This window comes from Lutjanus erythropterus, chromosome 18, assembly GCF_056507025.1.
Source record: "Lutjanus erythropterus isolate fLutEry1 chromosome 18, fLutEry1.hap2, whole genome shotgun sequence".
Taxonomy (NCBI): domain Eukaryota; kingdom Metazoa; phylum Chordata; class Actinopteri; order Lutjaniformes; family Lutjanidae; genus Lutjanus; species Lutjanus erythropterus.
Genome location: NC_139334.1, coordinates 34,999,793 through 35,027,539, shown reverse-complemented (window position 1 = coordinate 35,027,539; position 27,747 = coordinate 34,999,793). Strand labels below are relative to the sequence as shown.

General features: G+C 37.4%; 1 protein-coding gene across 1 annotated transcript in view; it reads right to left on the bottom strand.

The window, feature by feature from the left end:
• Positions 1 to 27,747, bottom strand: part of gabrr2a (gamma-aminobutyric acid type A receptor subunit rho2a) — a 90,823-nt gene that overhangs the window by 48,386 nt on the left and 14,690 nt on the right. The window contains exon 3 of the mRNA XM_084742331.1: positions 1,991 to 2,058. Coding sequence (XP_084598457.1) covers positions 1,991 to 2,058 — 68 coding nt within the window. The remainder of the gene's footprint in view (positions 1 to 1,990; positions 2,059 to 27,747) is intronic.

Genomic DNA, 27,747 nt, shown 5'->3' with positions numbered 1-27,747 from the left:
TGTTGAGCTGCTGAGCGACACAAACGGCAGCAACTTAGATCAACTCTGTGGTGAAGAAAGTCATTGTCTGCTCAGTTTGTTCACCTCAGAATCTCTGCACAGCGATGTGTTTCCTCTCCACTGCTGGAGACATAACGTTAAGACAGCAGAGCGTCTCCACCTGTTGTTGTTATTCTCATACAGGCAGGGGACTGTGAGATGCTTTCAAATTGATTAAGATTTAATTAAGTTAACTTTAAAAAATAAAAAGGCTGTGGACCATTTCATTGCTTGTTATGTTTCATATTATATTTCAGGGAAACTGAAAATTGTGCTCATTTTTCTATTCATCAGTCAGGAATGGATTCTGAATCAAATGCAACAAATGCATCAGAAGAGAACTCGGCAAAAAAAGCTTTTAGATATGCTGCTCCTTCATCCTGGATCTGAAACTGGCAGAGCTGATCACTGTGGGGGAAGTCAAGTTGATTTTAAAGGATCGAGAAAATAGTTCCCTTGGTCAATGCAATTGTTCCTAATTTATTTATTTATTTTTTACCTCAATCATTTTAGAAATTGTACCCACATCTCAGTTGTATATGTCTGTTTTTGTTGTTGTAACTTGTAATGATGTTTTATGCTGCCCTCTTGGCCAGGTCGCTCTTGAAAAAGAGACTTTGAGTTTTGGTGAGGATGGCTGTGTGTGCAGATGGACACCATCCGGCTGACACCCTCTGACTTAAAAGCTTAAAATTCTGATGCACCAAGATTATTTTTATCATCATATTGTAGCCCTCTGAATCAGAATCAGAAAATGAGTCAAACTGTGAGGTACCTAGAGATTCTCACCCCTATTATAATGTGAATGTAAGAATAGTATGGTGTTATAACAAGAACGGTTTCTTGTTATATAATGTGGTATTTTATAATAATATGAAAATATCTTGTTATAATAAACTTATCATGTTGTATGATGTGATATATATGTTATATAAGATATGATACTGATCGTTTTACTTTTTCTGAGGTGGCAGCAATACGCTCCTGTAACATGCTTATATTGTAAATTAATTTTAACTGATCAGTAATGAATATATATTATAACTTATTTATGTACTTCACTATAAAAAAAAAAGTTGAGATGACATAAAATTTCAAGGCAATGCACTACAATAGATTTTGGAGTTTTGAGCCCAACTCTTAAGTTTTGAAATAAACTTTAAAAAGTTTTGCTGACCTATAATCTTTACTTTTCTTTTTCAGAACATTGAGTCATTGAGTTTTAGAAACTACAAAAAAAAGAAAGAAAAAGAAAAAAAGAAAAAAAAAGAAAAAAGAAATCAAAACTTGGTCACAGTTTAATTGAAAATAAAAATAATAAATAATAGAATTTTAACATTCACCTTCACTTCAATGAATTTATTCTATTTTAAATACAATGTTTTAAGTTTCTAAAATTCAAAAAAAAAAAGAAGAAAAAAAAAGTTAACTATTTCAACAAAAAATCAATAGTCAGTAAAAACTTTTTCAAAACTTGAAAAACTAGAATTTGAGTTGGACTCAAAACTCAAAAATCTATTGCAGACTGTTGCCTTGAACGTTTTCATTTTCACAGTATACAGTACATGTATTTCAAATGTTGTGTCATTAATTGTTCTCACATTTCATTAATCTCATTTCTTCATTTTGTTTGTGCCACTGGATCCATTTTTATAACTGTCCACCTTTAATTCCTTTAATTGCATTTTATTATTTTGTGTTTGCCTTGTTGAAATTGCTGTTTTGATAAAAGTGATAAATAAACATTATTATTACCTTTAAAAATGACAAAATAAAATATGCTTTTACCTTTACCATATCTAACTTACCATTACTACTACACTATTTCTGTTATCTCCGGTTTGCAGCAGTAAATCAAGTTCCATCTTATCTTCATGTCATACTGTGACTCACATCAGCTGTAATAACCTGTCACAGTGTGTACAGGTGTGGATAAACACAGTTTTCTTACCATATCAACCTCAGAGATGCTGTCCAAGCTCTCCACCTGAACGTCCACTCCGACTGGGATAGCGGGACCTGCCACACAGAAGTGTATCGTGAGCAAATAGATGAGAGCACAGTGTTATGTAACAGCAGCAGCATGCAGCGTTGGCCAGCTGATTTATGAGAGAACGGGCTGAAATTTACCAGCTGGCTGCCTTCCCCGGCTCAGTGTGAGCTCACTGTGTTCTCCTGTACCGTGAGCTGATGAAGCTAACAGGTGGAACTTTATAAATGTGATGAATGTGTTTTCATTAATATGCACAATGAGGATGTTAAGGTAATGAGCTGCACTTAAAATTGGCTACAAACCCTTCTTACAACTCCTCTACCCTTCTGCATCTTCATCTATATACTTTATTATTTCTAAATGGGGAACAAGTCTCATGATCCTAATGTTCTGTACAGTAATAATGCACAACATTAGATTCATATAACAAACACAAGCTCCTGCCCTAATGTTACCTGAGGGATACAGACCACAGTGAGGTGAGTCATTAGAAGCAGCAGTGGATACGTGTCCTATAATGTGCTGCAAATTATACCAACAGCTAACATTATATGTGGCAGGTTTATATTGCTGGCAGAGAATCATAAATAGAAGATCAAATCACCAACATCCTGATTCTGAAACAAGCTCTGAGCTAAAGCTTGGAGCCACATTCCTACTTTACACAAATCACTTTTACCTTTACTTCCCCTGCAGCCATTTTTAATCCCTAGCAAAAAAAGGAACAATAAATGTGTGTTCTGAGTTTGTCGCAACACAGAAAGATGAACAATTTGACTGACTAAAGTCAATGAATTGCTAAGTATATAAAATTAGGGTAAGGTACTATGTACTGTGTAATTATTACAATACATATTTTTAGGTACTGGGATGGAATAAGGGGGTAACAAATCATGAGTTTAAAAATATATATATAATGTCGTTATTTTTAACTACTGGGTACCTATTTTATTATTACAGGATAAGTATGATCTACCGAACAATTATCTGGATGTTCGTGATTAATTTAAAAAGAAGTTATACTGTAGTTATTTTTAACTAATGGGTACCTATTTTACTATTACAGTGTAAGTATGATCAATAATGCTTAAGAACACAGCCCACATTTCCTGAAGTTACTGTCATAAACATGCAGATAATTGTAGATCGTACCTGGTTCTCTGCTCTGAAACACTCAACTGTTTCAGTGTCAAACACCACTACGACCTGAGAACTACCTGAAAATGGTCATTTCGTCTACGAGCTTTATTGGACATGTCCAGACATGTTTGAGCCACCAGAGCCAGAGGACGTTTTTTTTCTTTTTCTTTTCTTTTATGATGGTTTGTTGGAACTGCCGTGAGCTGAAGTGAAGTGCTGGGCTGATTTGGACTGAGACAGTCGCTGAAGGTATGTTTGTAGCTGAATGTGTTTTCTGTGGGACAGAGGGACAGTGTTGGTGTGGACTTTGGGCTTTGTGACTTTGCTATATCAGATATTAGAGGAAAACAAAATAACCCAAAAGTATAATCTAACCACTTTAACTTATTTCCTTCTTGTAATATCATCAGTTATGTAATTAATGTCATCTGAAGTAAAAAAAAAAAAAAAAAAAGAAAATAGCTGGAGTACATGTGTGCCTGCTGCATCTGTCTGTCTCCTTCAAAATGACTTACTGACAGTGTGTGATACTGGATTCAAATACATTGGTATATATATATATTTTTAAGTACTCATTAAAACAGAAAGAGGAAACAAAGATATGAAATGATTCAGAACAAACTGATTGACAAAGTCATAAAAAATTGGAATGATATATTAAATGTGTACAAAAAGTACAGCTCTGAGGTCTGCAGGTACCTCAGTCAGTGGGATGAAGGTTAAATGATGCAAAGTCATCCAAATCTGCTAATACTATGCAAAACTGTTAAGCAGGTGAAGAAATGACATGTAGAAACCCAAACACTCAGTCCTCAGAGGGACGTCCTCAGTGTTTCCATCAGACTGTGAGCTGATCTGTGTCTCTATTTTGTTGCTCTGATAAAAATCTTTATAAACAGATAAGTGCGTGTGATTGTTCATCATACGGTAGCTGCTGAGTTCTGAAATTGCCCCGATGGGAACAGGTTAAAATAATTAAAATCTAATCATTGTTGTCTGTCATAGTCTAGTAAATGAGATTTAATATTGTATTGTCATTTATTCCCATGCTGTAATCTTAGTCAGTGTTCCTCTGGCAGCGGCACAACATCTCTCTGTCTCCCCTCACTGCAGGATTATAGATTTTACTATGCGTATGAGGACACTCTGTGTCTCCATCACTCTGAAACTTTGTGACAACAGGCTGGACGTGGTCCAGAGATGTCTCCAAGCACCAGCTCATCATTGTCTTTAACACTGCAGTGCAGTGAGGACACAGATGTTTCAGTCCACCCAACACCTCAGGACAAGAAATCTTAACAACTGCAGGAGAGAATGTCCTGACATTTGCTGCACATTCAGTCAGTTATTCCTTTGACCTTCTCTCCAGCGCCACCGTCAGATCAGAATGACTCCTGCACCAACATTTAGGTGAATTGTGTTCCAACAACTACAACCTTTACAGAGGAAATTATTGTTCACTGAGGATGAATTCACTTGCTTTTGACCTTTTGTCTAGTACAGGACAAAACTTCTAAGAAATGTTAGATTTAACAGGTACATTGTTGTGGAGCAGAGGTGTCAAACATACAGCAGAACTGACCCAATTACAAGGGTCCAATCCAGCCCACTGGATGACTTGCAAGGTGTGAAAATGCAGACATGTCCCTGATTCAGATTTCAGGTTGCCTTTATGTTGAATAGCTGTTATAGAGCCCACCTGCTTCCACACAGTGTGCAGCAGGTATCTGTAGTCAGTGGGCCACAGGAGATTGTATTTAGGTCACAAAATAAATAAAAGACAACGGAAGATTCTGAACAAACATTTCTAAAATTCAGAAAAATGTAATGTTTATATCTGCAGCACAGCTTTTTAAAGCATTTAAAATGTGTATATGGTTTAACTGATAAGAGGATAAACGAGAGCCTGTTAATTCTGCCTAAATGTACTTATTTTGTTTCAGTCATGAAGTTGGCTAAAATGTAAATGACAATTCAAAATTTCAAGGCAACTTACTTCAATAGAGTTTGAGTTTTGAAAAAAGTTTTACTGACTCATAATGTTTTGATGATATAATACACTTTTCTTTTTTAGGTGAACTTCAATCTATGAGTTTTAGAAACTCCCATGAGTGTATTTCAAAACTGATTGTGTAAACTCATTGAAGTGAAAGTAAATAATGGTTAATATTTTAGTATTTTCAGTTAAAACCATTTAATTTTTAAGCACCCAAATAATGACAGATCAGCTTCACAGCTCACTGTGAATAATTTTTGAAATGCAATTTTTCTGAACTTTAAACTCAAAAATCTATTACAATAAGTTGCCATGAAATTTTGAGTTATCTCAACTTTTTTAAGGTTTATTTTCTTGGTGACAGGAAATAAAAAACAACAAGGGCCTGTTAACTCAGCCTGAATGTATTTATCTGTCATTTATAAATTATTTAACATGTATCTATGCATGTGTCAAGATGATATAAGGTAAAAATATAAATAAATATAAATTGATGATTTGTCATTTTTAAAAAGCAGGTTGCCAGGAAAAAGAGTTTGGGAAACACTGATTTGTATGATGTCAAGGCCAGGTGTGCTAGATCTGGGATCTGATTGGCCACCCCAAGTGCTACCCCACTATCAACAAATATGATTGGTTATCTGTCCAGTGAGAGATGGGACCTTTGGGTCAACCAGCTGTTTGACAAGTATTTTTAAATGTGCATTGATTTCTTTTTGTATGTACTCTATTTATATTTTTTTCACATGGTTAATTTACTTAGATAATAAATGTATAATAAAGGTACAATGTGCAAAAAAGTCTAAAAATGCCCCTGGTCAAGGTTGCATAGTTTCAGAAGCAGAACATCTGTTGTAGAGCTGCCACATTAATAACATGGTTTACAGCTGTTTTGCATTCCCTCTGCACGTGTTACAGGAATCAATATACATTTGCAGCTCATTTAGATCCAATAACAGACGCCCTGTGGCTCTACTATATGAGTAATACAACCTTTTGTTGCTGCTGACCTTCTCTGTCATCATCACTCATTTTAAACGTCAATATAACTGATCTCATCTCACAGCACAGCTGTTGACTGCTGTTTAGCATATTATGAGCCACACTCAAATTTCATACACGTTCAGTTGTCTGACAGCAGAAAACAGATGCTGGAAAAAAACAACATACAACCCTAAATTACAGAGATGCTTGTTTGCACAGGAATAATTTGATCACAGGACCTCTGAGTTTGGTGAAGGACATTTGCTGTGGAAGTTTCTCTTTAAAATTTATGGACATGGCAGATTCACACAGGATAAAGATCACAGACGCATTTATTACAAATTAGTAGAGGTCTACAGCAGAGGTGCAGTGGCTGAGTGTAACTGTTCTTATGGTGGCAACTTTACTACTGACCACACAACTTCATGAACATTTTCATCATTTTGATAATATAGAACGGCAGTCAGTCAAACATTGAGCTAGAGACAATGAAAATCAGTCACACTTGAGGTGATGATGACGTCAGTCTGCTACTCATTCCTGAGAATCTGGACAAATCATATTCTACCAAAAAAAAAAATCTTTAAAAGGATTTATACGTACAAACTATGTCATTTAAAAATGTCTTGGTCTGTAATAATTTTTCTAAACTTTCTCTGTACCAGCAAATAGACTTGTCCCAGACAAGAATTCAAAAACTTCAAATAATTTAAAAATGTGTTGAAATCCTTCAAAGTCTAAAACTAAAAATACCTACTGATAACACAGGTATAATCATATGCTACTATAATCATCTTTGTTTTAAAATATATTTTATGAAAATGTTGGTCCTTTAAAGTTGTGTCCAAGTTTCCATCAGACTTATACAGACACATGATTTAATCAGGCATAAAAAGGGTGAGCTATACCATAAGGACCCCTGTCTCACTTCCTGGTTTAAAAAAGGCAGGAATACTGCTCAAACACTGGTAAACTTTCTATTTGTAGACAAATTCATCAGATGTGTCTCAACCATAACACGTCTACTCTGTAGTCCTTCTAAATCAAAGCTAAACAAAAATTATGGTTTAAAAATGTGTATTTAGATTAACATTAAGAGAACTCTGAGACACTTTAAAAAATAAAATGGCTGCTCACTGTGACTATGCTGTGAAATGAAAAAATTAACATTTTGTCAACTCTGTCAGATACTTCATCAGACAGAGTTGACATCTATGCTGGCGGAGGTGACATAATAACTGAATAATGTGTTTGAAATGACTTTTAATACCTTTCTTCCTTGCTGTCAAATCCATCATAGAGAAGTCAGAGAATTTTCTTCTGTTATGTCCATTGAATATATGTTCATAATGATTTATAAATTGATTTTATATCATCAAAATTTGTCATGGTACACATAATGTGTGGTCTTTGTGTTATAAATGATTTTGTGCGTCTGATGGAGTTGACAAAATTGTTTAATATCCAAGAGTTTCACCTTCCCCACATAATTGAAGATTAAAAAAACAACCCCCAAAAAGTATAAATTCTCAAAAATGAGTACTATATAAAATGTCATACTAAACGGTGCATGATATTTATGTTTTTTTTTATTAATTTGAATGGCTAGGAGAACAAATTCATAGTTATTATCATTTTATAATAATTTGAGATTCTTTTACATTACAGCAGACAGTAAACATGAACACCAACAAACTGTATGTCAAAGCAGCGACAGCAACGTCACAGTCAACAACTGATGCATGACAACTGTGAGGACATGAGGAGGAGAGACAGTGTCTGGATGTCTGTTTCTCACTGTAACACAGACTCCAGTCTGCAGTGTAGTTCATACACTTCACTGATAAACAAGTGTACAACGTGACTTCTTTGTCATTTACAGGCAGTAAAATGAGATTAGTTTAGTTCCTCCTTTGACTGATTGATCTGATAAACCACAGAACTGAAGAGTAACACGAGGCTGCATGATTGTTTCTGTTGGTCCTTCTGTCCACATTCACACACTCCCTCTCTCTCCCTTGTCCACATACTCTCTGTCCCACTCTCTCTGCTGTGACTGTGATTCTGCACCATCATCACACGTTCCTCATTGATTAAACGTCAACATGACAACTTTGACCATTCCATTTGTTGTTATTGGCTCTATTGCATGACGTACACTTCAGTAATGATCAGATCTTCAAGCGCTAAGAAAAAACAGATGTGAGCTGCAAATATTCTGTTTCCTCACTTGGAGAAAACAGTAGCAAAGTATAATTTCAGTGCACTCCAGTAGAACTACACCTGTGGTCTCTAGATGATAGTCCCATGCAAATAGAGCTGAAGAGGCCAAAAGGAAACCAGCAGGAAAAAAAAGCACCAAGTGGCAGGTGGACAAAAAAACATTACAACTAAACCAAAGAAAGAGCCCAACTTTTAAGTTAGCACTGGGTTTAAAATGATGCCGATATGATGTAGAAGGCCATCCATCCCACCAATTACAGTGATAAACACCAAGGCGACTTTTTACCAGATACTTAAACATGGCATTTTGAAATGTATGTGACATAATAGAGGAGTAAAAGAATCCTGAAGTGAGTTAGTCCATCATTCATTTCCAGCTGCATCATTAACAGTTATGCGGCTTTTACAGTCAGTTGAGACTAAGGGCCCTATCTTACTCTGATCTAAAGAACAAGTGGCAAGCGCAATGGATTTAATTTATTCAAGGTGTGTCCAAATCCACCTTTGCCGTCTTGTGCCAGGGGCGGGAGTGATATTTCACCCTGCCCCGCCCTTTGCGGCACCAGCATAAAGCGGGATACACCTATCAGATGTGCCCAAGTGCCCTCATTAATTCACAGGCGAGTTTAGGCCGAACATGCAATAAACCAATCAGAAAGTCAGCTCTCATCACCTTTAAGAGGCAGGTGAGCCAGCAGCGCAAGTGGAGGCAGCATGACGGATTTACCAGGAGGAAACAAAGAGAAAAGATTTACAAAGCAAGGAGACAGAGCTCCTGGTTCGAGAAGAGAATGTGCAAGAGCACACAATATATGGAGACAGCAGGACGTCTCCAGAACAGCTTCATGTGTAAATAATCCTTCTTCTCCTCTCCCACCTAATCCTCATCTCCACCTCTCATCCTCCTCTGTCCTGCTGTAAAACAATCAGAGAGTTTCTGAACTTTGAAGTGCGCAAAATTGCACATGGATATATCCAACCAGCTCTGATAGAAGCACACATAACTTTTTCTCTCTGGGTTGGGTCGGACTGTCTTGTATATTTTGTATGTTATAGATCATAATTGTTTTATCATTGTTTTTCTGGATCATAACAAACACGCAGTTACACACTACAGCTGTCATGCTGACTCATCTGATAAAGACGATCTGACAGCTGTGATCCCAGCCCATGCGCACGTTGCAGGTCTGTTTAGATTTATTAGGCTTTATAATTATATAAATATTATTATTATTTTTTTTTAATTTTATTTATAATTATATATTTTTTTCTTATTAGTGAGTTTATCTTTAAATACACACACGCACGACTGTTTAACATTGATGAAAAGTGTTCTGTGATTGTGGAGACGTGTGTGCGCCTCAGCCAAGCGCGAGACACACGTGAACACTTTTAACTTCAATATTTACAATTTATTGCTGATAAAAAATATGTTTGAATAACACTTAACTAATCCACACTCCCGTGGGAGGAAGAGAATGACCATAAATGAAGGTGTTCTGTGATTGTAAAGACGTGTGTGTGTTTCTGCCAAGCCCACCGGGTGCTATCTTGTGCTGAAAGACCACAGACTTTGCGCTTTGAACAGGTTTTGGCTGGTCTAAAGCGCAAGCGGGTTTTACCCCAATGCGCTGAGCACAAGATAGCAAACACACTGACCACACCTTTGTTTTGCCTTCATGTTTAGACCTCCCGCCCACAGCGGCACAGACCCAGCGCAAGTGCGTTTGCTATCTTACACACATGGCAAAAATGACACTTGCGCTGGTGGTGCAACGGCTTTGCGCCGGGTGTCAGATAGAGCCTTAAAAGTTGATTTAGCTCCATGTGAACTCCATGTGACATTTGTCCCACTTTGTGAGGAATCCAGGAATTAGCAGCTGTCTCACTTAAGCAGAGTATGGATGAGAGATCACAACACATTACACAGTGAACCTGTTGCAAAGAATTATTAAAAAAAAACATCAGCTTGTGGCTTTTTAAAAGAAATGTTTGTTTCTGTCCTGCAAATGCTGCTGGGATATCTTTTGTTGCATTGATATGTTTGTACATGTTCTGTCATGATTGGTTAAATTAACATCTCATTGTAAAATAAAAAAATAAATAAATAAAAGAAGGTATGTTTATTTTTAACAGCATGTGCACAAAACTTTGGATGTGCACTGTTAAGTTTTAGCTGGTTCAACTTAAAAATGTAAGTAAACTAAACTTAGGTTGAATAATTAGTTTAAAGTTGTATTCGAGTTTTGTAAAAAAAAACAAAAAAACAATTGAGTTAACTGAACTGAAAACATCTTTAATAAGTAAGATATGTTAAAAACAACTGTTCAGTCACACTGACAAACCTCAAAAAAAAAAGAGAAAAGAAAAAGAAACCTCAAAATTCCAATAGATTTTTAAAATTTTGAATCCAATTCAAATTCTTCAGTTTTGAAAAAGTTTTACCAACTAATAATGTTTTGAGATAATTTACTTTTCTTCTTTAGATGACCTTAAGTAAAAGTGAATAATGGTCAATAAGTTAATATTTTCAGTTGCAACCATTTAATTTTCAAGCACCCAAATAATGACGAATCACATTCACAGCTCACTGTGAACAATTTTTCAAATATTTTTTACATTTCTACAACTCAAAGATTCGAGTTTATCCAAAGAAGAAAAGTAAATTATCTCAAATGTAGCAATGCCTGCAAGCTAGTTCAGACAGTCAACTCGAGCTGCAGCGCTAATCACACGTGACTGTCAGGAATCCCAACTCTTCATCTGGTTTTGTTTTCATGTGTCATCACTTGCTCTCCTGTCGTTCCAGATCACGCCTCCCTCTCAGTCCATGTATCTGCTCATTGGCTGCACATGGTTTTCCTCGCCCATCTCCACACCTGTGGCTCATTCTCCCATTAGTCCTTCAGTATATACACCAGTCCATTGTCCCCTGCTCTCTGCCAGATTGTCTTGTGTTCCTGCCAAGCTATCCAGCATTTTTTTTTCCCTTTTTCTGCCTGATCACCTGTTTTTGGACCCTGTCTGCCTGTTTTTGGACTCTGGGTTCCCTGCCTGCCCCCTTGTTGGGTTTGTTTGCTGGTTTGTCTGATTTTCTGGTTTTGAAGTGAACTTTGACTGCAACTCTATTGCTTCTTAGTCATGCATTTTGGTTCAAATCTGCACTAGTTATTCTCACAGTGACACACCTCACTTTCTCTTGTACATACCAAACACACCCTTCCAATCTAGTGGTCCATTTAAACTGCTAAAACCTCCAATCTCTCCCTCTGCCTGCTTCAAGATATTTGCTCATCACTCCTCAATATCTCTATGCAAACATAATCTGTGGGGAGTGATGAGGTTGGAGCCTCGACGCCAAACTCTAACTCTGCTCTGCTGCTTAAATAAAATTCTTAAACCTGTCTGACTGAACTTAAGATTATAGGTCAGCAAAACGTTCTAAGTTTATTTCAAAACTTAAGAGTCCAAGTCAGGCTCCGAACTTAACAATTTATTGCTGTAAACTGCCTTGAAATTTTGAGATGTCTGAACTTGTTCCTCAGTGTACAGCTGCAACTTAAAAAAGAAAAATGTCTCAGGAGAGGCTCTCATGCAATGCATGCTGGGAAGTGTGCAAATATGTTACTTTTGACTAAGTTGTGCGTACGAGAAAATAATAGGTTTGTAAAATACAGGAGATTTCTGCAGTTTTATGTTGTAATGAAAGGAAAACACTGCACCTCTTTATATAATGATGTGTATTTGTTATGTAAAGTGAACATTAATAATTGGTTTCATTGAACAAGAAATTGACTACATGTCATACAAACATTAAACATTGAGTAAATATTTTCACAACCGTGTTTTTACTTCAACTATTAACATATATATTCAACTAATTAGGCTATACTAGCTGTATAATTTTAGTCCAATTAACTCAAAAATCATTATTTTTTGACGTGACGTAAACAAAATATGTCAGTCTCACAAGGGATGAGATGAGTGAATGTAAAGTTTTCATGTCATTTTGACAGTCCTGAACATTTTATTGAGATGGAAGTATTGTGGAGTCCAGCCTCATGTCTCTATAGAATCAGAACTATACCTATATGAGGCACCAGTGTTCTTACTGCATATCTTTCAGCTTTACTATAACTGGATTCTTGTAAATGTCTCATATCTCTTTACCATATCTGTGCTGGCCTCTGACCTCTACATAAGGATAACAGCATTACATGTGACCCTCTCACATATCGCCGCGCAGTCAGCATGCACACACTGCATAGATGGAGCTAAAGTGGAGGAAAGATTTACAGGCGATTTGAACCACTTTGCATCACTTATCTATACAGTCTGTAATCCAAAGAGATTAGCAGAGACGCTAAATGCTAGATTAGAGTCACCAAAGCTCTTCAAATGAGGGGCTGCGGAGGGATCTCTGTGTTTGGGATTATTCTTCACTTACTGGAACAATGGCATCAAGTGTGTCGCACTTCTTGCCACATTAGGCACAAATGGTTGTCTGCTCTCACAGTGACCTCATCAAGCAATGTTCAACTAATTCAATATACAGTCGTTCATTCATTCAGAGGGATCAGAGCAGAGCAGAGCAGGAAGCAGGGATCTGAGATATGAACTATAAAGGAAACATTTAACTTCTGTCTACTGAAGAAACTGTGAAACCTCAATGGAGAAAGAGATTTGTTTGCACGAGTACTCAGTTATCGTCACTGTCCAACCATGTGGGCTGAATCCAAATGTCCATACTTGATGGGTGCATTCCCAGGATGTCTGAGTGCAGAGGACTGTCCAAATCCCAGCCCGCTCTCTTCAATCTGCTACAAATAACACAACTTCATGTTTGCAAATATTGTGCAGCGCATATGCCAAAGTCCAATTCTGCATGCACATATGACACATCAAGCCTACCCATCAATTTAATGTAAGGCAACGTAATATAAAGACACAGTCACAGCGGCCAGTTTCACAAACATATTTTAGACTAGTCTTAATTTTGCTCATAGATGATTCTATTGCAAATCAGACCATTTCACAAAAAGACTAACTAAAAAACAAACAACAACAAAACAAGACACCTTACCCCCAGGCTGATACAGGCTTAAGACCATGTTACCACGGTAACAATCAGTGCCACCAAGCACCCAAGAACAAAAGAGGAAAACATGGTTCATAATTTGTGGTTTGTGAATATTGTTATGGAGGGAGCAATGATTTCTTTCAGATTGTTTTGTATTGTTACCTTCTTTACTGAACTTTCAAGTGAAATGTCCTTGTACCTGTTGAAGCTCCAAAAGAATCTTCTCTGCCGGAGTAAACAGAGCTGAGCTGTGACACGGGCTGCCATGATTTTTTTACTTTGAAAAATGGATACATTTTTATTCAGAATTCATTGTGCCATAGTCCTGGAGTACTTAAAGTAGTCAAGAGCTAAGATGCTTTATGCAGCAGATGACTTTAGATGACTATCAGTTATGTAGTCAAAGTCTGTCTTTGTGAAACTGGGCCCTGGGTTCATGAAACCACAAGTTCTGGGGTCAGAAATGTTTTATTTTGTGTGAAGTGTCAAAAAATTGCAGTTTGCTTTGTTTGCAGATGACACCTTTGTTTAGTTGAGAAGACGACTTAAAAGCTTAAAAGCATTGCAAAGGAAACGGTCCAAGTTAAACGTTGGTTCAACACAAATAAGTTATCCTATAACTAAGTTTATGGTTTTTGCTAATCAAAAAAATAACAATGAAAACCTTTCACTGATTATAGATGGTGTTTATACTGAAAGTTTCTCCTGAATTGATATTTCTGGGTGTTATAATGGATAACAAACTGACATGGACGTCTCATGGTATATTTACGCTACTGTCTAGCAGTGTGGGGCAACACATACAGAAGTAATATTAGGCCATTATTATATGACAGAAAAAAAGTAGTAAGAATTATTCATAAGGTGGATTCAAGAGGACATACCAAAAGACTTCATTAAGCAGAGATGGGAAGTAACTAAGTACAAATACTATGTTACTGTACTTAAGTAGATGAGATCAGGTATCTGTATATTATTTGGTTATTTATTTTTCTGACAATTTTTAAATTTTACTCCCTACATTTGAACACAAATATCTGTACTTTCTACTTCTTAGTTTACTTTAGTTTTAATGCATTTAATTAATCATTATTTATGATATTGGCATATTATACATAACAGGACTAAAACCAATGTAACAAGATGGAAAAGATGTGACATAAAGTAAAAGGAAAACAAGACAGAACGGATGAAAAACAGCATATAAGATGCAACAAGAAAAACAGACATTACAAGACAAAAAAAACGGGTAAAGAATGTAAAACAACAAAAGAAGACGTAATAACACAACAAAACAATGTAAAATACGTAACGAAAAACAACATAAAAGATGTAAGAAGATGAAAAACTACATAAAAGACGAAACAAGATGGAACATGGCATAAAAGTTGGCTACTATTTACTTTTAGAATTTGAGTACACTTCAGAGGCTGTATTTTTTCACTTTTACTCGAGTACAGAAGTTGAATCAATCAATACAGGTAAAAAATATAGAAAGAAAAAAGATGACACAATATGTCAAAAAAAAAAAAAAAACTGTAAAACATGTAAAACATGCAACAAGATGGAAAACAACATAAAAGATGGTTACTTTTTTTTTACTTTTGCCACTTCTGTCATTAGGTCAGGAATATTAAAACTTTAAGATTTAGTTGAATTACAGATATTACTACTTATCTATAAGGTAGTATTACCCCCCCAAAAAAAAACTTATAGAAATTGTTTGTTTTTAGTTTACTGGACAAAGACCATGGAAGGAAATCTGAACATCAGTACGCTCAGACTACTTTAAAAGAGATGTCTATCAGTGGCTGGCGTAAAATTCTGTACAGAATGATTTAAAGAGTTCTACAAATATATTTCAGTTAAAGAAAATGTACAAAGAAAGAGCAAATAGATTATATGAAGGTAATGAGTTAACTTGCGCGGCTCTTGATTCTCCTAATATAAAGGATGGGTGTGAAATTAGACTGAAAAGACTGGCTTGCCAAATCACACTGTTCTCAGATTACCCAGAATCCCTACCAATATGACTGTGATGATGTAAAAGAAATAATAATCATCCACAGTGTGATGATCCTCTGTTAATGTGAATATAATCTTAGCAGCGTTCGTGTAAATGAAGCGTTTCACTGCACTTTCTCAGTATACGTGTCAGAGTATTTTAACACAGAAGACCCTGAATATATCCTCGACAGTCTGAGCTGACAATAACAATACTGTTCACAACAGTTCAGACGCGTTCTTGGAAATACAGTCACAGAGAATTTCAATTCATCTTCACAAGAAACACTGAGGACTTAAGTCCTGTCTCAATTTATCCCCTCGAGGTCCAGCACCCACGCAGGCTTCAACATGACAAGGGGGAACACGTCACCCTATGAATGACAAAAGACTGCCAGGCTCAGGTCTCAGGCATTGTCATAGAGAGCTTCAAAGAGAAGGTGTAGCAGCTGGCATATAAAAAAAAAAACTACTTCTTATATCAAAAGAAAAAGGAAAAAAAAAAGATACAATTAATAATAAAATCAAATCATAAATTAGAAATATATCTATAAAAATTAAATTAAAAAAATTACATTAAAAAGTCAACCATCTGATGTTCATGATACCAGATTAGATTTAATGGGATAAATGCACCATGATTAATTTTGGAGTGACATGTTACATCATACAGCAGCAGTGTACATGGTTAAAAGTGAGGGTAATGATGCTGCTGGTTTTGATATAAGTAAACCTCAGAGTCTCTACAGCAAAACACTCCATCACCTAAAAACTGACTTACATGTTGGGAGAGTAAAGGCTCAGTTGGTCAGAGTCAGGTGGGGATATATGAGGGAAATCTAGGGCTGTTCTTAGACAGGACAGATGGCTGCTGAGGGCGCCACCAGCTGGACAGACATTAAAGAGGAGGAAGGATTGTTTTTGTGTTGAATTTCAGTCATTCAATCTACCTTTCAAAAGTCTGTCACACTGACATCCAGTGGGCACGTTACATTTTTAAATAAACCTCCATATGGTGACTGTCACTCTCTGTCATAACATTAAATCAGGGCTGCCCAAAGCGGGGCAAACAAAAAAAAAAAAAAAAAATTGTTTCATATAACTTAGCGTTTCTGTTTTTATTTCTGAGGTAAAGATGCTCTTTAGATATGTAGGATTACTATTATCATTCATAATCTGAGCACGACAGGCAGCATGGCACTTTGTGAAGACAGTCATTTACGGGAACTTGGGATTCTAGTTCCATTTTGCATTTTAACAATAACACAATACAATGCAATACAATATAATATAATACAGGATAATAGGTGTCTGCTTCTGGCCTGAGGCCCACACCATTAAGTTTCAATTTTGGCCCCCAAGGGAAAGAATTCTGACTGCCTGTTTTGTGACTTACATGGTTTATTTCATAGTTACTTCAGAATCACGTGTGGGCATAAATAACTAGGTGGATACTTATGTTCCATGCAAACCAGAATGAGACTCATACATGTATTATTTTGCATATATTTGTTCCATGCACAGGCACAGGAGGGATGATGCCCCCCTCTGGTGGCTCCATGTTTGAAAAAATGCAGCAAAAGTACCCTCTTGGTGATCAGCTCGTCATCAAGCCTCTGCAGAAGCCTGATAACAACCTGGGCCCTGTTTCCCAGAGCCTTCATAGCGCTACGTGCGTCGTAAGTTGTATCTTATGGTCTCCCTTAAGCTTACGAGCTTTTTCCCAACTCTGGGAAACAGCCTGGGAGACCTTAAAATACAACTTATGTCACAAGTAGCGCTATGAAGGCTCTGTGAAACGGGGCCCTGATCATTTGAATCAGGTGTGTTGGAGCAGGGGAACATCTAAAACATGCAGTGTTTGATGCATGAAACACTGCTCTAGGGTGTCCTCCCACTGACAAAATGTGGTAAAGTGCCCTTTAGTTTGTCCTCTAATGGACAAAATTTCAGTAAAGTGCCCTCTAGATTGTCTCTCCGGTAGACAAAATGTGGTAAAGTGCCCTCTAGGGTGTCCTGAAATGAACAAAACATGATAAAGGCACTCTAAAGTTTCCTCCAATGGTCAATATATGATAAATCTCCCTCTTGGGTGACCGCAAATGGACCAAAATGATAAAATGCCCTTTGGAGTGTTCTCCAATCATCAAACACGATAAAGTGCCCTCTTGGGTGTCTTCCAATGGAAAAAACATAACAAACGTGCAATTCCGGTGGACGAAATGTGAGAAAGTCCATCACAACTTTTGGTGTTCTGGTGATCCACTGGATACACCTGGTGCCCTTTTTATTTTTTTCTCGCCCCTGCCCCACAGACAGGCCGAGTCCGCCACTGGTGCCACGATTACATCAGTTAAACAAAACACAGAAAGGTAAAAGTTGCAATTTTACTCCTGAAATTACAGTTATCAAAACTACAGCCTGTCCAAACATCTCTGCCACAATAGATCCATACTGACATCCTCTGTGCGAACTACTATGATTGCAAACTATTATGGAACCATCCAAATAAAGCTGTTATGCAGATTATGTTTTCCTCATGTGGAACGATCAGATGTCCCATATGCATTGCTTTACTAATTTTATGCAGGCATAGGCTGAGTGTGCACCGAAAGCTGAGTAATGTTAAGAATTTAAATAAATATGAGCTCATAAAATATTTACAGGTCAGATAGTGAAATAACAGCACTGAAATAACAGACTGGGATTTCTGGGACATAAATATTTTCACAGAGGATCAGTTACCAGATAATGAAATCATATAGGATGTGAATAGGTTTCTTATGTTCCTGAACATGGTTCAAACTGACATGAGTCATGACAGGAACAGGTGTGTAGAGGTAATAATTAAGAAATGTTGTGTTGATGACATGACGGACTAAACTGACTGAAGTGAATCTGAATTCTAAGATATTTATAATTATTTGGAAACAAGACATGTCTGGCCTGTGGCATCAAACTGGCTCTAAACAGCAGCGAGGGAGAAACTGAGCACAGACACAGAGTTTAAACCTAAATATCAACCAGCTGGACTCAAACTTTACTACTGTCAGTAGTCGTGGAAGACTTTTTCTAGTAGCAAAGAAAGTAGTTCCGGTAGTCCCATTAGAGTCTACTGCAGAAAGAAAGTAGTTCCTGCATGAAACTGCTCATAACCAGGTCTGTGGTTTATCTTGAGTAACTGGGTCATGATTTCTAGGAAGAGACATTTTTCAGATGTATTTTATTGGTGCGTTGAGCACCATGAGCAAAGTGCTATTTAGTCCCATTATATTGGAGAGAAGGCAGACATCTGCAGAACTCTGCAACTCACTGCCTTTAACAAAAGATTTAAACAGAAGAGCTCATGAAAATAATACTGAACAGTCCAAGAAGTTTCTTTGTGTTAAAGTTTGACATCAGCGTGTCACAGTGTCCCATATTGATGACCAACACATCTCTTCTTTATGGAGCTTGAGAATTAACATCACAAGCTGCCAAAAACGGTGGAGACATGTTGGAATAAAGGGACAGACACTGCCAGGGACAGTGTTTGGACAGAGGACCTGCAGCAGATGGTGGCAAACAGTAAAAATTCAGAATGCAGACATTTTTACTTTAAATAGCAGAAACTTGATTAATTACTCGTGCATGTAATTTTGCAGTAGGTAATAAGAATTCAGGATAGATTGTGAGTCACTGGATATATACAATTATGTGTTTTCCTGAGTAAAAGGAAATTAAAGTGCCAGCTTTTTAAATTATGTTTTGTGGCCCTGAAGCGGCGCTTCAGTGTTATTGATTAGAAGTTGTTGTTACTAAAAAATATACCAACTGACGCCCATTTGCCTTCTCTTTTTGGCTGTTCTCCCAAACACACTCTGATGTATTTCTGTTTCATCCAGCTTTGTCTTTTGGTGTTTGTTATGCAGCCAATCAAATGAGGACGCTATCAGAACTGTTTTGTTGTTCCGCTGTATTTCTATAAAGACGTGTTTGTTCAAGGCTCATAATGCTCACAGCTCTGCCACTTAGCTTCGGTTTATTAGAGCCAGCACAGAACAAAACAGCCAACCTTCGCTATTTACTGTGAATTCATGTCAGTGTCATAACTACTGTTGACACTCAATTAACAATTAATTCTTGTATTTTATTTCTGCACAGCACTTCGGTCCACTGTGGTTATTTTAAAGTGCTTTACAAATAAAGTTGGATTGGATTGGATTGGAATTAATAATTATGTTGCGCACATAAAGGCAGTATGTAAACATTAATAACTTGACATAAAAATCTGTGTGTTCTTAATTGGTCATGATGTACATGTACAAAAATGTTACTGATATAAATGAACATAATGGCAGGTGTCCTGACATTAGCTGACCCCAGCAGCACACAGATAAATGCAGCCAAAGTAAGAGATTTGGCAAAGTTCGATCTAACAGTCTGTCTTGCACCAGCAGCCTCTGAAAGCTAACAGCATATAGAACTGAGGGCTGTGCTACAAAGTGAGATCAATGTGTTAGCGAGGTGTGTTGAGTTTTCAGTGTCACAAAGGGGGCTCTCTTTTAACCTGGATAGATCACCATGGTAACTGATGCTGAACTCATAACCTGGTCAGGAGCAGGTTATGTTCACAGTTTCTGATTAAATCAAATATAAAAAGCTCTGCTCTTAAAGTATTTTTTTCCTCATGAGTGATATGGGTTCTCAGCTGAGGGAGGATGCTATAAATGCAAACCTGTTGAGTTATATGTTTTAATGTCACTGAACGAAGCCACACAGTTAATTATAGTAACACACACTGTATGCATTGCATTGCCGCGGGAACCTCTGTTGGTCATGCATAAAGTAATTTTTTTTCCATTTACTTAGCAAATAAAAACACTTAGAATAATGTTTTTAACACTAGAACAGTCAAGGTGGTCATTTTGACTGTTTTCAAACATATATGTGCAATAACTTTGTTGAATTAAAAAATACAATGCTGCTGGTAACTGACTTTTACTAAAAGTGTTTGTATTTTCATTTAAAATGTTTTTTTCATATAAATTTCACAAAAAGCAAAGAAAATGTGATCATTTTGACCTTTTTCACCCATAGGCAGTCACACTGACCACACAGAAATTGCCACAGTTATACTGTTACTTTTAGTACAGTTGGAGATGCATCTTGGCTGCTTAGCAACTATCATCATCTGTCAATAAAACTTCACAAGTGGTCTTGACTTCCCTCCATCAAAATTCAAATGATTAATTACTTGGACTCAATTAAAAATAAAGTAGGGGAGACCAGGGACAGCTGTAACACTTTTTGTCACCTACAACTCACTGAATTTTTGTGTTAAAGCTCTTGCCCCTTTACTTATTACAAACAGCAATGTTACAAACAACTTTTTCAGGTTTTATTTTTGTACTCTTTTCCAGTCTTTTCCCATAGGTTATGGTTGTTTTTGTAGTGGTTTTAGATGGAAATTTGTTATTATTTATGTTAAAAAAAACATGTTTATAATCCTTTAAAATACATTTAACCATTTCTCACTCTGAGTAATTCTAGATGAATGTAAAATTTGAATCAGATCACTGATGGTTATTATCCTACAGAAAAACACTGTTGTGAATATATGCAGTCATTATAGTTTACTACACACAATGGCTGCATAGTCAGAAATAAATACATATAAATTTTACAAAATGTACATTTTGATGTTATTTATTTTTTTAAAAGATAAACCAACAAAATAAATACATTAATACAATGCAATTGAGTTAATAGAGTTTGGATGATGTTCTTTCTATACTATATATATTCAAACTGAATGAATGACTGCAGTATTAATGTACAGTGACTGTGCAATATAGAGATTCACTCAGGCTTAATTTCACTCATCACAACAGTGCAACGTCAATATTTTCCATGTGCAATGGTGTAAACTTGCTGAGTCTGCTAATTGTTAATATTGTTCCTATATATTTTTACATTTCCTCTTATTTATATTGTTGCTATTTCTGTGTATATTTTCCTGTTTATATGGATTGGTTACTCACTACTGCTATTGCTTCCTTACTGATGATGATATTTTATCATGCTGTCCACTTTCTGCTGTTACACTGCAAATTTCCCCAATGTGGGACTAATAAAAGCAATATCGTATCATATTGTATCGTATCGTATCATTCTATAACTCTCCATTATAATGACTTGTTCCTCAAGACTGACGCAGGTGGAACACATTCACTCCATTTTATGCGGAAAAAAACTGAGTCGTGATAAATCAAACGGCCCTTTTCATGTCAACGTGCAGAGATCCTGAAGAAGAAGAAAATCTGGGTTAACAAACCAAGTTGATAAAGACATTACGTTACCTGATATATTGTTTAACCTCCTACATCAGGATTCCTGCTGCTTCTCCAAACTGTAGGTCATCTACTGTAGGTAATACACTGACTATGGGTGAGTACCTCATTCAGCTCCACTTAAAATAATCCCAAATAGTACTTTAAATACACGTGAAGGTCCCAGGATTCACGGGACAGTGTGTGTCTGTTCCTGGGATAGAATATTTTCAGGAAAAATAATAATCCGTAATGGGAATTAACAGTGAATAATCATGACCAGCTGTTATAATGGACAGAAATGTGAGAGAGACACCCAGCTTGATATATATTGGAATATTCCAAGTACCTTCACCAACACTGGCTGCACTTTTACAGCCAGTTTTGGAGTGCCTCTCATTTCTGTGTCTGTTCTTCAGTTGGGACAAAGTGTCATTTGCAGGGTAACAGCTGTCTGATGGCGTAACAGATTGATGCCTGTGCTAATCTAAGCTGTAAGCAGGAGGAACCGCTGCCAGCTTAATCTGCTCATCATTGCTGGAGTGGGGCCTACCGTGCAGCCAGGCATAGCTAGGCTAGGCTAACGCTGCTGTCCGAGAGCTGAATTACACTGGGGGAAAGCTAGCGGCTAAAGCTACACTCCAGTCACCTCAAATTAAGCCGACATTTCCAGATGGTATCTGGGTGCTACTGGGCCGTCCATCAGCGAATACTGCTTAAAGCTTTAGCTACACGCTTAGAAAGAAGGGTTCCAGAGGGGTTCTTCCAGGGTTCTACCCAGAATCCTTTTAAGAGGAAAGGAATTGTCAAGGTTTCTTTTTTAACTTTTTCACCCAAAGAACCATTTTTGGGAGAAAGAGTTCTTTAAGTTTTGTTGAAATTCTCAAAGAACTTTTTCGTCAAGGGATCTTTGTGCCATTGTATAAAAGGGTTCTTGGTAGAACTCCCTGGCCGTGTTCTAGATAGAAGTCCTGAACATTTCCAGATGGTATCTGGGTGCTACTGGACTGTCCATCAGAGAGCACAGATTAAAGCTTTAGCCCCACTCTTAGAAAGAAGAGGTACAGAGTTGTTCTTCCTGAAGGGCTGAGGTTCTACCCAGAACACTTTTTCTGAAGAAAGGATTTGTCAAGAGTTCTTTGTAGGACTAAGGGTTCTGTTATGAACCCTTTACATCAAAAGAACCATTTTTGGGGGGAGGAAAAGTACTTCAAGGAATATTGAAATACTTGAAGAACTCTTTTGTTAAAGGTTCTTTGTACCATCATATAAAAGTGTTCTCAGTAGAACCCCCTGTTTTTTTTGTTTTTTTTTTTTGTCAAGGATTCTAAATAAAACTCTTAGAATATACAAAGGTTACCAGTAGAGCCCTCTTGAATGTGTGATCTGGGGATCTGGGTGGAGACAGTTCACCATAGAGGTGGTTCAACAATGGTTCTAGGTGGAACCTTTCACAGATGATTCTAGGTATAACCCTTTGTGTTGGGTTATGGGTAGAACTCAAAGGAACTTATCTCAAAGGTTCTATCCTGGATGGCAGAAAACTTTCTTCAACTCAACCAGGACAAAACCAAGGTCTTAATTATTGGTCCTGAAGCTCAGGGAGAAAAACTTTATGAAAAACCGCAAGAAGTGACACTAAAACCCTGTCAACTAGTGAAAAACCTCAGAGTTACCTTTGTTTTCAATCATAGTTTTAAACCACATATTGTAAACATCATCATGTTAATATCTTAAGAACATCACAATTTCTCTCTCAAGCAACACAGAGACACTGATGCTTTTATTACCTGCAGAAGTGACTACTGTAATGCTCTATTTTCTGGTCTTTCTAAGAAAAATATTCCTCAATTACAATTCTTGCAAAACTCAGCTGTATGTGTGCTGACGAGGACCAGAAAGAGAACACACACTACACCAATTTTATAGTCTCTACACTGGCTCCCTGTGTGCTTCAGAGTTGAGTTTAAGATTCTTTCACTGTTTTATAAAGCTCTAAATGGCCTTTATCATATTTGTGTGAAGCACTGCATTCTGTTTGTATTAAAAAAATGCTGTATAACTAAAGTCTGATTGACTGATTGATTGGCTTGTCCCCATGATTTTGGTTCCTGATCAAAGACCCCTTTATGGTTCTAGTTAGCACCTTTATTTCTAAGGGTTTAGAGAAAAGGAAGCAGAAACCGTGGTTCCGACTGTTCTGCTCCCCTGAGCCCTCAGAGATGACACGCTGCATGCAGAGCATCCGGGATAAAACAAGTGACACATTTCTGCTGTTCATGACATCTAATGCGATGAAGCTCCTCTGGTGCCAAATCATCCAACACTGCTCACATTTACAAGTGACGGCATTTCATCTGGTTTGAGGAAATCAAGCAGCACTGAAGCTAAATCAATGGATTATTACAGTTTGCTTTGATGTAGCGAGCTCGATACAATCTTCTAATTGAATCTCCACAGTTCTGACATCAAACTATGGCAGCAGCAGCATTCTGAGCCCTGATGTTTGCTGGATATCATGCCATGTTATTTTAAGACTTGCGGGGGATGTTATTCAATCACTTAAGTCAAAATATGAGTTTTTAAGAGCTTCTGAATGGAATATAAAAACTGTTATGGCTGTTTGTGCATCTCAGCGATGCATCAATGGCCCTTTAACCTTTTCATCAAGACTAAAAGATTAGAAAGTGGCAGAGCTCTCAGAACGAGGGAGCAGTATGGTCTCTGGAAAAGACCCAGAGTTACGCTGATGTTCCCTGGATGAATTCAAAGTACTCAGCTTTTTTGAGGCTGTTTTACCTTCTTTTTAAAGCCAGCGTTCCTCAAAGTCAAGTTTGCTGCTAGCTATTTGGCCCTCGATCACATGACTCATAGTTAGAGTTTCATTAATTGATTTTTTTTTTTGGACACTCGAGGGCAACAGAACAAGCTGGAACATCAGCACGCAGTAGACACAACAAACGTCTGACATTTCAGCTTTGAAAGTTTTGTGTAGAGCAGGAGGAGAACTTTATGTTTTGTTCCTGAAGTGAAAAACAAAACTTCATTCAGAATCACACTAACATCTGTAATAACGTAAACATCAGCTGCCTCGCTCTCGTGTTGATGAGGACGGAAAAAAATTACAGCAAGACCCAGCAGGCAAAACATTATTTTTTAATGCACTGGTCAGTCTTGAGATTTTGTTTTCATGACATGTTTTCTTTCAGGCTAGTGCAGAGGTCTGCAGACATTACTCTCAACAGAGCCACTTTTGGACAAACAAGAAAATAAAATCTGACTGGAGCTGCAGCCATTAAAGGCATAGTTCACCCATAGTTGTTGTCTACTCACCCTCATGCCAACTGAAGGTCGGGTTTAGTTTCACAGAAAAACAATCATGACCAATTTTCAAATGGGAAAAAAATCATCATCTGGTGTAATTCAATCCCATTCAAGTTAGAGCTTGAGATCTGTGCCTGAACCCGATGAGACCCGATGGAACCTGATGGGTTTGGGTCAGGTCAGGCTGTATTTCAATGGTACCTGATGGGTTTGTGCCAGGTTGGGCTGCATTTCAACAGGACCCATCCCTGACACTGCCAACTCCTACTGTTTGGTTCATAGAGGGAAGCTTGTTAAGAAAAATGTTGCGTTATAATCGAGTTTGGGCTGAAATATGCTAATGAGGGATGGGTTCAGGTCAGTTCCAGACAGAATTTTTCCGGGCTTGGGCCTTTTTGGGCTCAACTTTTTAGGCCCAATTAAAGTTCTAATTCAAGTCTCCTGAACTATTCCTTTTAAATTCTCAATTCTTTTCTCTTTTCTTGGATTTTCATCCATAACTAACACATAGCAAAGTAGGCAAAACTTAGAGGAAAAGATGCCACACTGTAGACAGGATATAGCACACATTTTAGTTGACAAAATATTAAACCTTTTTTAGAAATTCTGTACAGGTAACATATCTTTACAAATGGAGACATTTGTTGAACATCCTGGTTTAAAAAAAGGTGGAATACTGCTAAAGCACAGGTAACATTTCTATTTTTTGACAAATTCAGGAAATAATAAATAATATAATTAATAATATTAATAATGTAATAATATTATCAGTTGTGTCTCAACCATAACAACTCTGTAGCCCTTCTAAATCAAAACTAAATAAGAATTATAGTTTTAAAAATGTGTATTTTGATTAACATTAAGAGATTTTCCATCTTCCAGTTCTCAAGAATGACTTGTTGATAGTGATATAGTTAGAGTTAATAGTAGGGTTAAGGTGGAGGGTCATGCCCCCCCTGGGATTTCTGCTTATGACCATCTGCCCCTTGCTGCAGATTCATAGTCCTGTGTGTTTACATTGTAATGCTCAGCGCCTTCCAGACAACAATATGATTTCAGGGCGATGCGTCTTTCCATTGGTTGAGCTGTTGTTGTCATGCATTGCGGTGATTGCTGTACTGCAGTTGTATCAAAGCTATGAGCTGGGAGAGTGTATTTAATAATCACCACACCCGCTGATCTCTATAGTAGCCCCACACCTACCACTTTGCACTTGCGCTATTAAAATATGGCCATGGTCATCTAATCCATTCTTAATATGGAAATATTGATTACTACAGTTTTTTCAAATGAAACAATATTATTGGATTTTTCTCGACCTAAGACAGACTTACTTCCAGTGGATACAGCAGGGCAGGGTGGGGGATATATTAAAGTAATAGGCTGCATGAAGCAACCCCACCTCTGACTTTCTGACCTCCAGTAAATCCATAACACTGCTAAGCCACCACATTTTCTGAAAAGCACACAGTGGCTTTGGTATACAGTTAACAGATCATAACCAAGCCCATACATCAAATGATCTGGCCGGCGGGCTTTCTCTCCCTTTCCCCTCCAGCGTGGATTAACAACGAGCTTAATGTGTTATCTTTCTGAGGATTAAGAGCAATAATACACCCCACACGTTAGCCACACTCACCCCCCTCTGTCCACTGACAGAGATGCAGCAGCTGACTTGATCCACATCTTTTTTTTTTTTTTTTATATGTAATAGTCTTGTAGTGCATACAGTATGTACTCATCTGCAGTGCTGATGGTCAGATCAGGGGTTACTTGAGCCACAAGCTTGAGCTTGCAAACTGAACAAACTGAGACCCAACAGGTGTTTACCAGGCAGGGAGGGCCTAATGAAAAGATGCAATTTGGTGCATTGGGGAAATGTTGGAGGCTTGACCCATACTAGGGACCAAAAGTCAGGATATGTTAGCCTTAAACAGAGTCTGGGGGTCCAGTTTTGCAAACCTGCCCAAGTAGGCAAGGACAGGTTTGAGTTCCAGGGCTACAAGAGAAGTCATTACAAGGACAAAGAGACCCAGAACTGACCCATTATCCGCAATTATCTCAAAATCAAATCTCCACTCGCCCAGGACGGTGGATATATACCCCACAACATGACCCGCACCCGTGATTAAACACATATACAGCCACTCATGTCCTTAACTGGCGCAGCACCTGTTCTCCTGCTGTTGTCAATGTGCTTCCATGGTTTGATGACCTGAGGTTGTAGCTATCAAAAGTTAATACTTTTTGAAACTTTTCACGAGTAGCAAAGCCCCTGACAATGCTATTCTCAGTCTTTGACAGACTTGACCTTTGACAATGTATTGTCCACCATTTGGTGTCCTCCACTGGCTATTTTACTTTTATTTCATGGATTTCAGCCAGCAGCTAACCTCCATAGCTGTCAGATCAAACAGAGATGCCCCATTGTTTTGGCAGGATGTGGGGTTAAAAGTTGTCTGGTAGGCTTTCATAACAAAACCCTGGTGGCTGATTATAATATTACTGTATTTCTGATTTCTCCAGGAAAAAAAACAACATATTATTGTATTGCAGTAATATGCACCTGGTGCCTGCCTGCAATTAGTTCAGATTTATCTATGCCCACACCTGTGGGTTTTCATATTTCTTAACCCGTACATAAGGTTTGTGC